General features: G+C 35.9%; 1 protein-coding gene across 3 annotated transcripts in view; it reads left to right on the forward strand.

Annotated features, from left to right (window-relative positions):
- lrp2a (low density lipoprotein receptor-related protein 2a) overlaps positions 1 to 15,437 on the forward strand; it is a 117,408-nt gene that overhangs the window by 36,964 nt on the left and 65,007 nt on the right. For 2 of the 3 annotated variants that reach the window (XR_010905082.1, XM_067444520.1), the window contains exons 22-34: positions 265 to 504; positions 1,680 to 1,799; positions 2,103 to 2,219; positions 3,263 to 3,643; positions 4,802 to 4,816; positions 7,022 to 7,270; positions 7,915 to 8,126; positions 8,213 to 8,397; positions 8,657 to 8,885; positions 10,318 to 10,495; positions 10,990 to 11,124; positions 14,279 to 14,445; positions 14,570 to 14,713. Coding sequence is in view for 2 of the 3 variants with exons in the window: in XM_067444520.1 (XP_067300621.1) it covers positions 265 to 504; positions 1,680 to 1,799; positions 2,103 to 2,219; positions 3,263 to 3,643; positions 4,802 to 4,816; positions 7,022 to 7,270; positions 7,915 to 8,126; positions 8,213 to 8,397; positions 8,657 to 8,885; positions 10,318 to 10,495; positions 10,990 to 11,124; positions 14,279 to 14,445; positions 14,570 to 14,713 (2,372 nt within the window). In the remaining variant the exon portion in view is untranslated. The remainder of the gene's footprint in view (positions 1 to 264; positions 505 to 1,679; positions 1,800 to 2,102; positions 2,220 to 3,262; positions 3,644 to 4,801; positions 4,817 to 7,021; positions 7,271 to 7,914; positions 8,127 to 8,212; positions 8,398 to 8,656; positions 8,886 to 10,317; positions 10,496 to 10,989; positions 11,125 to 14,278; positions 14,446 to 14,569; positions 14,714 to 15,437) is intronic. The other variant, XM_067444521.1, reaches the window with a different exon arrangement.

Consider the following 15,437-nt stretch of genomic DNA (forward strand, 5'->3'; position numbering starts at 1 on the left):
AAATCCTGTGGTGGGAAAAATATGCATCTAACTTTTTAAAACCAGACATAATCAAGTTATGTATGCAAGATGTCATACTATACTGATTCATGGGCATTTATTGTAGGGGTAAAGATGTCTGTAAAACATGTTTTTGGTCTGCCTAACTTTTAATGTCATGAGACAATGATTTTCATCATGGCAATCTTTGAAGGTCTTATTTTGTAAGTCTTTTTCACTCACAATGAAAACTTTTTTTTTTACCCCCACTCTGCTGGCTCACAGATAACACATGCTCGCCCACTGCCTTCACCTGTGCCAATCAGCACTGCGTGCCCAGAAGCTGGCACTGCGACGGACACAATGACTGTTTTGATGGCAGTGACGAAAGGGACTGTCCCACCCAGACCCCTGGCACATGCCAGGCGGACCAGTTCAGCTGTGCCAACCATCGCTGCATCCCTCGCACATGGCTCTGTGACACCGACAATGACTGCGGAGACGGATCGGATGAGAACAACTGTGGTAAGCCCTTGGAAGCTGTTCATTGATTATATAAATTGGCTATAAATGTATTATGAATTTGCAAAAATAGTTGTAAAATGGATAATTTTGACTCTAAATTCTGATTGGATTAGGTGCAAAGTTGTTACAAAAAGAAATTAATATTTGAATTTGCATTTGAGGTTGCAAGCAGGATGCAGGAGTGCAAGGTTTTACAACCCTCATAGTTAAACAATCTCATAGATCTGTTAGAAATTGAACTTGTTGGGATTTTCTTAATTCTATAAATTCACCTTCCTCTTAGGCCCTGTCCCATATGGCACACTTCATATACACTTTCGGATTTATAATGACTGCCGTGTGCGCGTGTCCATTAATTCCATGAAACCGTAGGGTGTCCCATTTGTCATTTTAGGATTTAGAAGTGCTCGTTTGCGTTCGACATGAGCCCTCGATGCACACTTTTGCCGAGCCCGCACTGAAGACTTCAGATCAAGCTTCTTCCCGACAGTCAAAGTGGCGTCGCGTCATTAAAATGCGCAGACTCGTAGGAAGATCGCGAGTGTTTAGGGTGCCATTTGGGACAGGGCTTAATTCCAGTTCCACTTCCTGTGGGTGTGGCCAATTCTAATTCCAACTCATGAATTGAAAGCAAGCCGATTCTTAAGTGGGGAACTTCATAAGCCTTAAACCTGACAGGATTACAGGGGTAGATCTGTGTATGTTTTCATGTATACTGTATTTACAAATATTTTTAAAAAGTCAGAGATCTCAAGAGGAACTCATACTGTATATTTATCATCAAATTACTTAAAAAACAAATTATCTGAGCTCTGTGCTGGTCATATTAATTGTATAGCACTTACTGTATGTGAAAATGTCAAATTGTGTGAAACATTTGTCCTCTGGACTAATTAACCTCTGGTTTCACAGACAAGTCTTATGTTTAGTCCGAGACTAAAATTCATGTTTGAGCTGTTTTGACTAAGCAACTTGCACTGAGAAATCTTAAAATATGTCAGTGCCATTGTTTTGTCTCATGATGCACACCAGTCATTTTTTGGCACGTTTATACAAGCTACTTAAATGAAACATCTGAGACAAAGTTGATTCTGAATGAAACATGACTGAGAACCACATTATTCTCTTGAGCTTTGAAAGAGCTACGTCTGAGCAATGAACTTCACTTTCTCTAGATTCGATTGGCACATGCCACCCTGGTCAGTTCCAGTGTCCGGATCACCGCTGCATTGACCCCAATTACGTGTGTGATGGAGACAGAGACTGTGCAGATGGAGCGGATGAACAGGGATGCGGTAAGGGTTCGCTCTATCCAGTTTACCTGCAGTATTGCTTCGCTTATAATTGCAGGATGTAAATCTTTTATTGCATTTCATTATAATGGTATAATGTTTATATAAAAATGGCAATGGTATTTAATTTCTTTATCAATTAAATGTATTTCAACATAAATCAGACATGCCTGCCAATAGATGTGAAAGCATTTATGAATTATCTATGCACACAAATGAAACTTTCATAGTATAAACAGTATAATAAAATCTCTAAAGGAAGTTCAAATCAGATCAAGCTGATTTTTTTGTTCCTCTGATCTTTAGTGTACAACTGCACAGCCTACGAGTTTAAGTGTGCAAGCGGGAATCAGTGTGTCAACTCATACTACCGGTGTGATGGGGTTTTTGACTGTAATGATCGCTCAGATGAATCTGGTTGTCGTAAGTATAAACAAATTACTTTTTAATTTGTCTTTTAGCTCTGATGATCTTCAATATGTCTCTCAATTATCATAATTGTGGACATTGCATTACATATGCAGTTGAGTATACAAATGGGTGAATTTATTTCTTTATTCTTTATATTAATTTATTTATTATTTTAAAATATTTCCAGTCACTGTGCTCCCCAAAATAAAAAATAAAAAAATTATATAGGAAAGAAAAAATTATCTATATAAATAAAGAAAAAACCAAAGAAGTCTATTTTAGGAATTTTATTTTTGAGGGTCTTTTTTTGTTTGTAATTCCCATAATTCTTAATTGTGATCCTTATTAAAATAATAATTTGTTTGTTTTAGCAACATTCATGTTTTTTGCATTCTATTTTTGAGTGTTTTTATTTTTAATTTTTCCCATTTATTTTCAAAGGTGATTCTTATTAAATGTGTTATAATATACATTTTAATATTTTTTTATATAAATGTATATATTTATATTATTTATATAAATATATCAAAGGCATACAACAAATATTGGCATGCTGTAGGAATATATAATTAGAAAAATGTATCATTATTACATTTATTTAAACTACAGGACTGAGAATGACATGGATTTTGCAATTATGTTAATTAAAATGAGGGTGAAATGTGCTTAAGTATCATGAAAAAAAATTCACAATGCAAAATTTCTAAAGATCCTAAATAAAATTGGTAACACTTTATTTTGATGGTCCACTTTATCATTCTACTGACTATTAGTAACTTAGCAACTACATGTCATCTTATTCTACTAACCTGAACCTTAAAACAAGGTCTACTAATATTCTAAGTTAGTTGACATGTAGTTGCAAAGTTACTTTTAGTTAGTCGAATGTCTAAACTGGACTATCGCAATAAAGTGTAACCTGATTTGTTTTAAAGGAAAATAAATAAATAAAAATTAATTCATTATATAAACTTTTCTTTTAAACCTCAGGAAACTTGAATTATGCCAACATTTGTCTTGGATTAACATGCATGCATTAACTTTGACCCTTCCAGCCACTAGGCCACCCGGCATGTGTCACCACGAGAGTGAGTTTCAGTGCCAGTCAGACGGCAGTTGTGTTCCCGCGAGCTGGGAGTGTGACGGGCACCCAGACTGTGAAGATGGCTCAGACGAACACCACGTGTGCCCCCCGCGGACATGCCCCACCTCACAGTTCCGCTGCGATAATGGCAACTGTGTTTTCCATGGCTGGATATGTGACGGAGATAACGACTGTCGGGATGGCAGCGATGAGCGAGACTGTCCCACGCCACCGTTCCGCTGTCCCAGCTGGCAGTGGCAGTGCCCTGGACACAGTGTGTGTGTTAACCTCAGCAGGGTGTGTGACAACACTCCAGACTGTCCCAACGGGGCAGATGAATCCCCTCTTTGCAGTAAGTCATGCAAAATGTTTTACTGATTTGCAGCAGTATGCAAGACACTAGCATTCAAAGGTTTGGGGTCAGTAAGATTTTTTTATGATAAAAAAAAATGTTACTGACCATAAACTTTTAAACAGTAATGTATAAACTGTATAAGATAAAGAATATTGATAGTTTTTAGATGTGAATACCTTTATCAGTAAGCTCCCTAATGACCATCTTGGCTTTGTTCTAAAACCTAATGAGCTGCCTATGTAGCAGACATTCTTAAATTAATTATCATGTTCACTGAGTTTCCATTCTTGTAGGATGCTGCTAATGTAGCCAGTGGACAGCAGGCAATTTCACTGGGTTTAAGAACAGAGCATGTATTTAAAATGTATTCATTAAATTAAAATGCTTGGTGTACATGGAATGCAATAGTTGTTTGGATAAATACTAATGAGGGTTAAAACAACTTCCCAAAATGTTTAGCCATTATTGTACGCCCTTATTCTGCAGATCAAGCCCACAAATCACTATTCTGCTTGGTCTCTGTTTAGTACCTGTGCTAGGTTAAACAGATGTTGTTGACTAACACAGAAAATAGTCATACCTCAATCATTAAAATTTTTAATTATTTTAATAAAGCTGAAACAAATTAGATGAACTTAAAATAAAACGTTTTAAATTAAATTAGAAATGTTCCCTTGGCAATTAACTGAAATAAGACAAGCTAAAGTTAAAGTTTAATCAAACTTAAATTTAAATTTAAATAAATTAAAAATGACATAATGTAATGACTAAAACTTAGTCAAAATGAAAACTGAAATAATATTGGATAATACTAAAATAACACTGATCGATAGATTAATTTGAAATGTATAAACCGAGGGATGAATCTAAATTGTTTTCTGTGCTAATCAAAAGCATGCCACAGATGCTGTTGTTTCATGTATTGAATCCAGAATATTAATTTACTTTGAAATCTTGAATCTTTCTGCTGATATTGAAACAATTAAATGGCAGTTCATGTGGTCAGTCAGTTGATTCCAATAGTTCATGAAGTATTTTTGTTGTCTGTGTTATGAATCCCGTTTGCCATCTAATCATGCATGTGTTTAGCTAATCTGGAAATTAACATTGAAATGATCTGTGATTTTCCTTCCATGTTGCCCTCCCTTCTCACAGATGAGCCCTTACCAGGTAGGCTGAATCCCTAATCATCCCCAATCCTCTGCATGAAGCACTAATCTATCCCAGTATCCGCCTGGCTGTACTCACTAACCATCATCAGAGTGTCTAAATATGGCAAGATTGTGTGTTTAGCATTATAGACACTTAAGAGATGTAGTTTGTAGTACTATTTACACGTGCTAGTCCATAGAAATGGTACACAACCACATTGCTCACCCAATACCAGTTCTAGAAATAGAGGACAACAGATTTAAACCGTAAACATTAGGGCTGGGAATATATTGAATAAATCTGCAATGGTTTTGTAAATGAAGCAACATCATCATGGATATTAACTTTTTCCCCACCAGCGTTTTTATAAACGTTGCGCCTGATTTTTTGATCATTTTCATAAAACATTTTATTCTAGCTTCATACATTCTTTTTTTATCAACACTTGAATGTGGGTACGTTTAAAAAAAAAAAAAGCAACATTTTGAACAAAAAGCTGAGAAAATCATGTTTCTGTCAAAGACTACATCCGGATGGGATTCAGAACGATGATCAAAACAGGTGGAGTAGATCAAGTCCATTGACACCCCCAAAGCTTCACAGTCCTATATAGCTCTTTGTGGGTGTAATGGAGACTCAGGCAGGTTGGGATCCATGTGCAGTTTATTAAAACACAGCAATATCAAAGTACAGGCAGGCCTAGGTCGAATCACCAAGGAGAACAGCAGTGTCAAAAGTATGGCAGAGAGAATGGGCATAACAGGCAGAGGATCAGGGCAGGCAGCAAACAATCAGAGTCCAGAATACAGGCAAACAGTCCAACAGGAGACAGACAGAACAGGATCGTAAAGAAAACAGGGAATAACACTCAGAAACAATACTTCGCAATGAGTGACTGAGCAACCAGGGTTTAAATAGTCAGTGTAATGGGAAACGGGTGTGAGTCCCGGAATGTGGGTGCTTGGGAAATGAAGTACGAATAAGTCTAGCCCTGCATCCCAATTCGCATACTATCCATACTGAATAGTATTCGAAATTAGAATTAGTATGTCCCAAATCGTAGTATGTTAAAAAGAGTATTCCAAAGATACCCGGATGGTTTACTATTTCCGGTCAGAATTTGAAGTGCGGATTGATGCACACTCAACACAAACACTGACTCATGCCTGGCAAGTTAAATAAATAACAGTCCTACGTGGAGCTAAACCGGATCGAACTTCCAAGCAATAAAGCTTCTGGCTTGTTTCAAAATGTATTTTATGTTCTAATGTGTTTTTTATTCGTTTTTTGTTCTAATATGTCAATATACAATATTTATTTGATATATTTTTATACATTTTTATTACAGCTTTAGTTTTAGTTATTTTAGTACATACAGTTGAACTTAATTATAAATATATATATATATATTAGGGGTTGAACGACTTCCATTTTTTTAAAGTCGACATTTATGTGATGAAAGTCGAGACAACGTCGACTAGTCGCTGATGACATCATTAATGACCAAAGAAGACTGAACCTCGAGCTGAGACGCGAACTCAGGTCTTCTTGTGCCCAGGACAGCTATGGCATATGGCACAGCGCTGCTCATAAGGTTATGAATCCTACAGAGCAGCTTTTGTATCAGTTCTTTTGTGTTATGGTCGTTATATTTCTCACAGATTTCTGCTCTTTCTGAATAAGATACAGATAAGTAGCACAATAAAGATTACATGTATATAGTGCATTAGTGAGTGATTGCGTGTGAATTAATTCTACCTGAAGCGTCTCTCTACTAATAGTGAAGCTGGCTGTGAGTTTTAGTTATCAAACTAAAACTCAAAATGTATTATAGTTAACTAAAACAAAACTATATATATATATATATATATATATATATATATATATATATATATATATATATATATATATATATATATATATATATATATATATATATATATATATATATATATATAGTTTTGGTTTAGTTTTTTAGTTACTATAATACATTTTGAATTTAATTGGCAAAAATGGCTGTTTAATCACAAAAAAGGGTTTATCTGAATAAAAAGAGAATTTTTGAGTAAATATCCAAATGTAGAGAGATTTTGTTTAATGTATATTGCCCAGCCCTAGTAAGCATCTCCTTTAGTGGTTGTAATTAGCATGTTCCCAGAATACCTTGTGTCTTCATGTATGCTTTACATTGGCATTCATCTCGACTTTTCTACTTGGTCGTAGATCAGGAAAGCTGCTCGGATAACAACGCGGGCTGCACTCACGGCTGCATCCAGGGCCCGTTTGGAGCACAGTGCACGTGTCCTATGGGCTACCAGCTGAGCAACGACTCAAAGACGTGCGAGGACATCGATGAATGCCATCCTCTGGGCATCTGCAGTCAGCACTGTTTCAATGAGAGAGGCTCCTTCCGATGCCATTGTCAGGAAGGATACACTCTAGAGGGAGATGGGCGCACCTGCAAGGCCTCAGGTTTGTGCGTCTCCTCTGAGCTCTGTGATCTCTGACAGATATTAGTGAAGTGAGTGGAGCCATACTCAGACTCCGAGGGCCAACTGGACCAGCTCAGCTGGGTCTAGCGCAGCTTCTCGGATTACCACAGATAAGACAAATAACATATATGTCAGTCACAAACTTTCTTACGGGGGTAATTGGGTGGTAATCACCAAACAAAGGGTTGTTTATGAGCTCTTCCGCTGACAAGAGCCCATTCCCTTGAGATAACCTGTTGAAAAATTCTGCCATCCGATATACCTCGTCTTCTTTCTGAAAATTGCTTTTCAACGGGACTCCTTTTTTATCCTATTATTTGGCCAGATATGTCTTGCATAGTTTTATAACTGAGAGCTGATACATAAAGAAGTTTTGGATTAATTTCTTGTCCTGCAAGGTTATTTGATACATTTAAAGATAATTGTGGTCATTGTGGACTTTTAATGACATATTGCCATCCAAATATGAAGCACACATAACAGTCAAAAGCTGGACACACAAAAGTTGGAATAGTTTCGCATGATGGCAAGCAAGATTATGCTTGAATGAATGAATATGACTGGATAATGAAGAAAAAGCCAAAATGATTTTATTCTGTTCTCCATTCCTTTTTCATCTGACAGGATCTCGTGAGGCATTGCTCTTAGTGGCCAGTCGGAATCAGATTATATCAGACGACATCCTCGCACAGCCAAACGTTATTCGGTCTCTTGTGCGAGACGGCCGCAACATCGTAGCGGTGGATTTCGACTCGGTTACAGATCGTATTTACTGGTCTGACACCACCCAGGACAGAATATGGAGCGCTCACAAAAATGGAAGTGACCGCACCGTGGTGAGTGACACAAATGCCTCTCCGGCACCTTTACAGGCAACATAAACCATCATCCCCCTAAAAATATAATTTCTCTTCCCTGCCAGATCTTTGATAGTGGAGTGACCGTCACTGAGAGTCTCGCTGTAGACTGGGTTGGCAGAAACCTGTATTGGACAGACTACATTTTGGAGACCATAGAGGTGTCCAAACTAGACGGGTCCCACAGAACAGTGTTGATTAGTGAAAACGTGACCAATCCAAGAGGTCTGGTAGTGGATCCTAGAAATAAGTAAGACCAACAAAGTAAACTGAGGAAAAAAATGGTGGAGAAACTATTTTCACTCAGAAATTGCCGGAAAATTTCACAATTAATTACAAAGTAACACATTGAATTAAACATGGGATTTTGAAGTATAAAGATGTAAAACATACTCCAATAATCTTTGTTTTATTTACAATTTTGAAAAAATCATTTTATATAAAATACATTTAAATTACCATTGGTTGAAAGCGAAATCCCAATATGCACTTTTCTATATATATTTCAGCTCGCACCTGATGTTTTGGACGGACTGGGGCAGAAATCCTCGTATTGAGAGAGCCAGCATGGATGGGAAGTTAAGGACTACGATCATCAGCAACAAACTTTATTGGCCCAATGGCTTAACAATTGACTACCCCAACAATCTGCTTTACTTTGCCGACGCTTACCTAGACTTCATTGACTACTGTGATTACGATGGAAAGAATCGAAAACAAGTGTTGGCCAGTGATCTGGTGAGACCTTTTTTTATATATTTTTATATTGTTTTATATACTCATTTATGAACATTACATTGAACAGCGATTATGTAGCTTTGCATGAACAATACTGTGTTCCTCAGTATTTTTGTCTTGTTTTTTTACAGTTTAAATATCTAAACATAATTAAATTAACTAAAAACTAAACTAACAAGTTAGTGTGAGAGCGCAATCTTATAAAAGCAGCGATAGGAGTGGAAAGTTCAGCGAGTGATCTACTGACGACACGCAAATTAAAGAACACAGACGCAGCCGGTAGATTTCCATTATAACCAACACGATCTACCAAGAGGAGCACAAATTAGCATCTGGCTTAAGACATGATTTTTGAAAGCGTTAAATAAGGCCACAAACACCAGTAAATTGATGAGCACAAATCTTAGTAAATCACCTTGCGTGACAAATTTAAAAACTCTGACAGTAAATCCTGACAGTAGTTTTTAACTGCAAAATAGAGTATGCGCTGGCACAAGCCGTTAGTAAATCTGTTCCTAAAAATTAAGTAACAATAAGCTTTTTTCTTACCTCACTTGTGTCATTTAGTTTTGCATCTGAAGTAACTGTATGGGCCTATTCATTTAAGAATGTTTATATTTTTGTATTGGAAGACAAAAACACAAATATAAGAAAATAATTGTTTGCAGTGCAAGCAAATTCAATACTATTTTAATAATGTAATATTTATGTAGAAACTCAGCAATGATTTAAAGTGGGGGTGCAATGTTTGAATATTAAGCCATACAATTTAGTTGCAAGTATGTGAACGCAGATAAACAATGTGATGGAAAGAACTGGGGGAGCTTGAAATCAAGCAAAACCAAATGCAGCTGTCTCTCTAAATTGGTCGACAGTAGAGTGCATTGAAATCTTCTCAACTTTTGGTGACATGACAGAGCATCACTTTTGCAAACCCTTGCATTTTCCCTCTATGTCCTTGCAATGTACCATCCCCATTTGAATGGATAATTCAACCAAAAAATGAAAGTAGTTCCAAACCTGTATGAGTTTCTTTCTTCTGTTGAACACAAAATAAGATATTTTGAAGAATGCCGGTAACCAGACAGCAGCCGTTGAGTTTCATTGTCAGACAGTGGCTTGTCCGATTTCCAGCATTCTACAAAATATCTTATTTTGTGTTCAACAGAAGAAAGAAACTCATACAGGTTTAGAACAACTTGAGGGTGAGTAAATGATGACAAAATTAAAACATTTGGGTGAACTATCCCTTTAAATATACTCTAATACAAAAAATAAACTCTAGTTCATAATGCAATGCATTGGCATCTGTGTTTACACACTTGCATGAAGTATGTTTCAGGCCTAAGTATCTTGCACACTAATGAATGCTTGTCTTTTTACATATTTACCATGTGAATAAATAAAACACCTCTTGTTTCTCGATGAAAAGGTACTTCAACATCCCCACGCAATTACCATTTTTGAGGATTTTGTCTATTGGACCGACAGATACGTCAACCGCGTGATCCGGGCCAACAAGTGGCACGGACAGAACCAGACGGTGATGCTGTATAATCTGCCCCAGCCCATGGGCCTGGTGGCACTTCACCCTGCCAGACAGCCTGCAGGTACAACGCTTCACAACAGCCGTAAAACAGTCATAAACTGCCCGCTACCTGGAGAGCAAAGTGTTATTGGATTAAATTCAGCAAGCCTAACAGACCATATTACATTCAAATTACATACAAATATATGTATTTAAGTCCTACTAACTAAAAATGTACTTTAAAATTCAGATGAATTGGATTTTATATAAATTTAAACTAAACTAAATTTAATTTAATAGCCGTTACCATGTATTTAAGTCATGTATGAAAACATGTATTTCAAAAGTATATTCTTTTAAAGTGTATGATTTTTTCATATTACACTTTTTTTTTAATTATAAAGTGTGCTTCTTTTTCACAAAGGTTCAGAGGCGAAGCAATTATATGATTGATTTTTTTTTTTTATCAGAATAACATGCACCAATGAATCGCACAGAGCAAGAGTGTTAAGAAAACAAATAGGGTCGATACTGATCTCATGTTAACCTCAAAGTTTGGATGTGTTCTTCCTGCAGGTTATAACCCCTGTGACCCCCACTCAACCCCTTGCACTCATATCTGCCTCCTGTCAGCGATTGGTCCCAGGTTCTACTCCTGTGCCTGTCCATCTGGCTGGACTCTCGCCGCTGACCAGTTCACGTGCGCTAGAGGTACGAGATACATCGATCGATATGGGTTTTTCATTGGCCAAAGCAGATATCTTGAGTTACTTGTGACTAATAAATAACAATTTATAGCCAATTAGATATGCAATACAATGCTGCATTTAAACACCAATTTTACATAAATGCTGAATGTACTTGCTGAAAATTCACTAAAATATATTAAATGCGTAGCATAGTCTTTTTTTTTCCAATCATCTAAAAGCAAATGAAAAAATACCTGTGTGATGCTAACTTGCTAGTTGGCCATTACTGCAGCACTCTATAGGAAATTACCTCAGATCTTTTAAAGTAGTGAAGATGTACCATAAGGCTACATTCACACTACTACACATTTGTATTTATTTTTTGCTCACATGTGATTCAGATCTGTTCTTAGCAATGCATATTACTACTAATGATACATTTTTTAAAATTATATTAAAGGGTTAGTTCACCCAAAAATGAAAATTATTTCATTAATTACTCACCCTCATGTCGTTGGACATCCGTAAGACCTTCATTCATCTTCGGAACACAAATGCAGATAATTTTGTTGAAAGCTGATGGCTGAGAAAGGCTTCAGATAGGCCGTCATTGGCATTCAGTACATTCCCACTCACAAGACCCATAAAGGCACTAAACACATCGATACAAAGTCCATCTCACTGCAGTGGCTGTACAAAAATTTGATGAAGCGACAAGAATAGTTTTTGTACGCAAAAAAATCTAAATAATGACTTTATCCGCCAAGTTATTGTCTTCCGTGTAGGTCTCGGACGTAAACTCACCTGGAACTCATGCGATAGCGGCGCCCCCCCCTCTTCCGGGTCATGTATCTGAACGGAGGATCTGTGTCATATTCTCGTGCTGCGTCGAGTTCACGTCAATAACTTGGTGAATAAAGTCGTTATTTAGATTTTTGTGCGCACAATAACTATTTTCGTCACATTGTAAAATTATTGTACAGCCACTGTAGTGAGATGTGTTTAGTATCGATGTGTTTAGTGCCTTTATGGGTCTTGTGAGTGGGAATGTACTGAATGCCAATGACGGCCTATCTGAAGCCTTTCTCAGCCATCAGCCTTCAACAAAAATATCTGCATTTCTGTTCCGAAGATGAATGAAGGTCTTACGGATGTCCAACGACATGAGGGTGAGTAATTAATGAAATAATTTTCATTTTTGGGTGAACTAACCCTTTAATGGTAGGAAATAAAAAAAATATTAATGGAACATAATCTTTACCTAATATCCTACAGATTTTTGGCATAAAAGAAAAATCGTTTTGTATCGCAGTGTTTTGTTGGCTATTGGCACAAATAAACCTGTGTGACTTATGACTTTGGGGTCAGAGTCACATATGTGGTACTAAACCCGATACAGATCAGATGTTTTACAATGCAACATCAGTCTGAATGGTCATATCAGAATTTATGCGACTTTTACGCAGCTCTGCATCCATCACATTTCTGCTATGTACAAGTGAAACACGAGGGCCCATATCATAAATATTTAAAAATTTCTGCTCTCTGTTTTCATATTCTTTGGCTTTCTTTTTTATATTGCCTGTGCATAAATTCACTGGCACACTATAAATAAATGCGTAATGGCTTACTTTAATGTTTTCCTTGTTTTCTTCCGTATGACAGCGTGCTGTGTGACGCCTTTTTATAGTCCTTTTGCGCATGCGGGTCAGTCCAGGACAATGATATGTTCAGTGTGAACGTGGACTAAGATGACTTTAATGAATATGCCATGGACAAAGATAAATTAGTGCAATGAGTTTAACTGTTCATTCCTTCTTGTGGCTACTTTTAATGAATAATGCATGTGTCTATGCCTTTAATGTTGGCCTCTGTCCATTTAATATGCTTCGCAGTGAATGAATGAAGCAGTCTTCTGTTAAAATTGGATATAGATTTCAGGGGAATGAAAACTTGTCAACAGAAACCCATTTTCGATTTACTAAGTAAGCTTCTTTGCGGAGGCAAACATTTACTATTATAAAAGGCCTTAGCTCAGCTGACAGTAACGGATGAAAGCGCGCAAGAGGCCTTTAGTCTTAAGAAGCCCTTAACATTCTCTTTAGGGCAGACTCTCAACCTCACTCAGGTTTCAGCCTTTGTCAGCGCTGTCAAGTGCATTCTTCCATGAGAGTTTAACAATTAATCCAGACAAACGGTGATTGAATGGCCTGTTTTTCACAATCAACTGTGCTGATATGGCGTAGTTTACTCTGAGGCATTTTCACCAGTATCTCATATCTGCTAGACTAAATGCAATGAGATGATACCTAATTCCGGGAATCTGTGCTATCCCTTATGAAAAAATTGTGCTCGAGTGTAGTGAATGTGCACTTGCAATGTACTTTAAATCTTAAAAGTGTATATTGCTAAAATAAAAAAGCCATGTATATTTTAAGAGAGTACACTTTTATGACTGTTTCTTCACACTTAACTACATTTTTACATTTAAAAAAAAGTTTTACCTTGGAGTACATTTTAAATCATTATGTTTTAATATTTTTGTCAAGTTTTGTCATGATAAGTGCACTTATTTTGACGCTAAAGTGCATGTAAAATAGTTGAAATAACTCAGTTAATACATTTTAATTTAGTACATTTTAAATATACTTAATTTTAACTTTATCATTAAAATTGTGTAATTACAAATATATTTAAAGACATGTAATATAAGTTTTAATAGTAATGACAATACTGTTATTTATATTAAATATATAAAGTATATTTTAGTTTACCATAAATGCTTGTCAGTACACTTTAGCCATATTTTAAAGACAATAAAATACATCAAAAATATATTTAGGAGGGTCAAAAAAGTTTAACTATGGTAACTGCATTTAATATCAAATAAAACTTTTATCATTTAATTGCACATAACATGCATTTAAGTGTCAGAAAACATTACATTCAGTTTGCTCTTAAGTACAGTATATTCTTATTCTTAAGTTATTCTCTTTTTTTTAAGTATGCTAAAGTGTACTACTTTTTCACAAGGGATAGTAAGCATCTGAGCTTGCTTACAGGAAAAGAAAATCATGTCATTATTTCCCAAGATGTAATTGCTTAAAAGCCCAATATTATGATTTTTTATGAATGGCATGTGAATTACATATAATGTATGGCTGATGATTTTGCAGTTGAGGATCCATTCCTTGTTGTGGTGAGAGACAGCATAATTTACGGCATCCCACTCAACCCGAACGACAAGAGCAACGACGCCATGGTGCCGGTCGCAGGGCTGCTGAATGGATATGATGTTGATTTTGATGATGCTGAGCAGATGATCTATTGGGTGGAACATCCGGTAAAGCATATAAACATTTACTACCTTATCTCAGATGATTAAATCAAGTTGCATCCTTAATTTTAACTAGTTAACAGGTGTTTTAAATTCTAAAATTAGGTTTTTGTCTTATTTATTTGCACAGGGGGAGATTCATCGGGTAAAGTCAGATGGAACCAACAGAACTGAGTTTGCACCAGCGGCCATCTTGGGTTCTCCGGTCGGACTGGCTCTGGACTGGATGGCTCAGAATTTGTACTACTCTAACCCTTCATCGCAGTCTATTGAGGTTGGCAAGCCTCAAGCATCATAGTTTGTTCTTGTCAGGGCTGAGGGGTAGAATAGTTTGACTACACCAGTTTTATCAATGATAAAAGCTACGTAGTTTAAGTCTTCTCACCGGCAGATCCATGTGCTACAAGCGGTGTTATTATTAACAAATAATTTGCATTAATTGAAATAATGTATAAATATTAGAGTTTTTTTTTTGCCTTGGCAACTAACTGAAAGTACTAATATTGCTAACACTAAAACTGAAATATAACTAAATTAAAGCTAAATAAAAATATAAAAAATAATAAGACAAAAGCACGTAACAAAATGACTAAAGCTTAAACTAATTGTTTTATTAAAATATAAAAATAAAATCTAATTCAAAATAATAATAAATGCTACAATAGTATTTAAATATTTATATATATAAATATTAAAACCCACCTTTTTAGCAGAGCTTTTGATTGATTCTTAATTTTTCAGTTTTTTTATTTATTTTTTTATTTTGTTGTTGTCGATTTTTAAAATCTGTAGCACTTTGAGATTTTGTTTAATATAAAGTGTGTTACAAATAAAAATGTTATTATATTTTTTATTATAAAATACATTAATAGTATTTGTTTTCAATAACAACCTTTGTTTTTGATAGAAAAATGAAAGAATATAATACCCATATATGAGGAGGTATTACTGTAAATACAACTGTCAGTTTGCCTCTAGTAAATGTAAACTGGCATAAC

Source organism: Pseudorasbora parva, chromosome 5, assembly GCF_024679245.1.
Source record: "Pseudorasbora parva isolate DD20220531a chromosome 5, ASM2467924v1, whole genome shotgun sequence".
Classification (NCBI taxonomy): domain Eukaryota; kingdom Metazoa; phylum Chordata; class Actinopteri; order Cypriniformes; family Gobionidae; genus Pseudorasbora; species Pseudorasbora parva.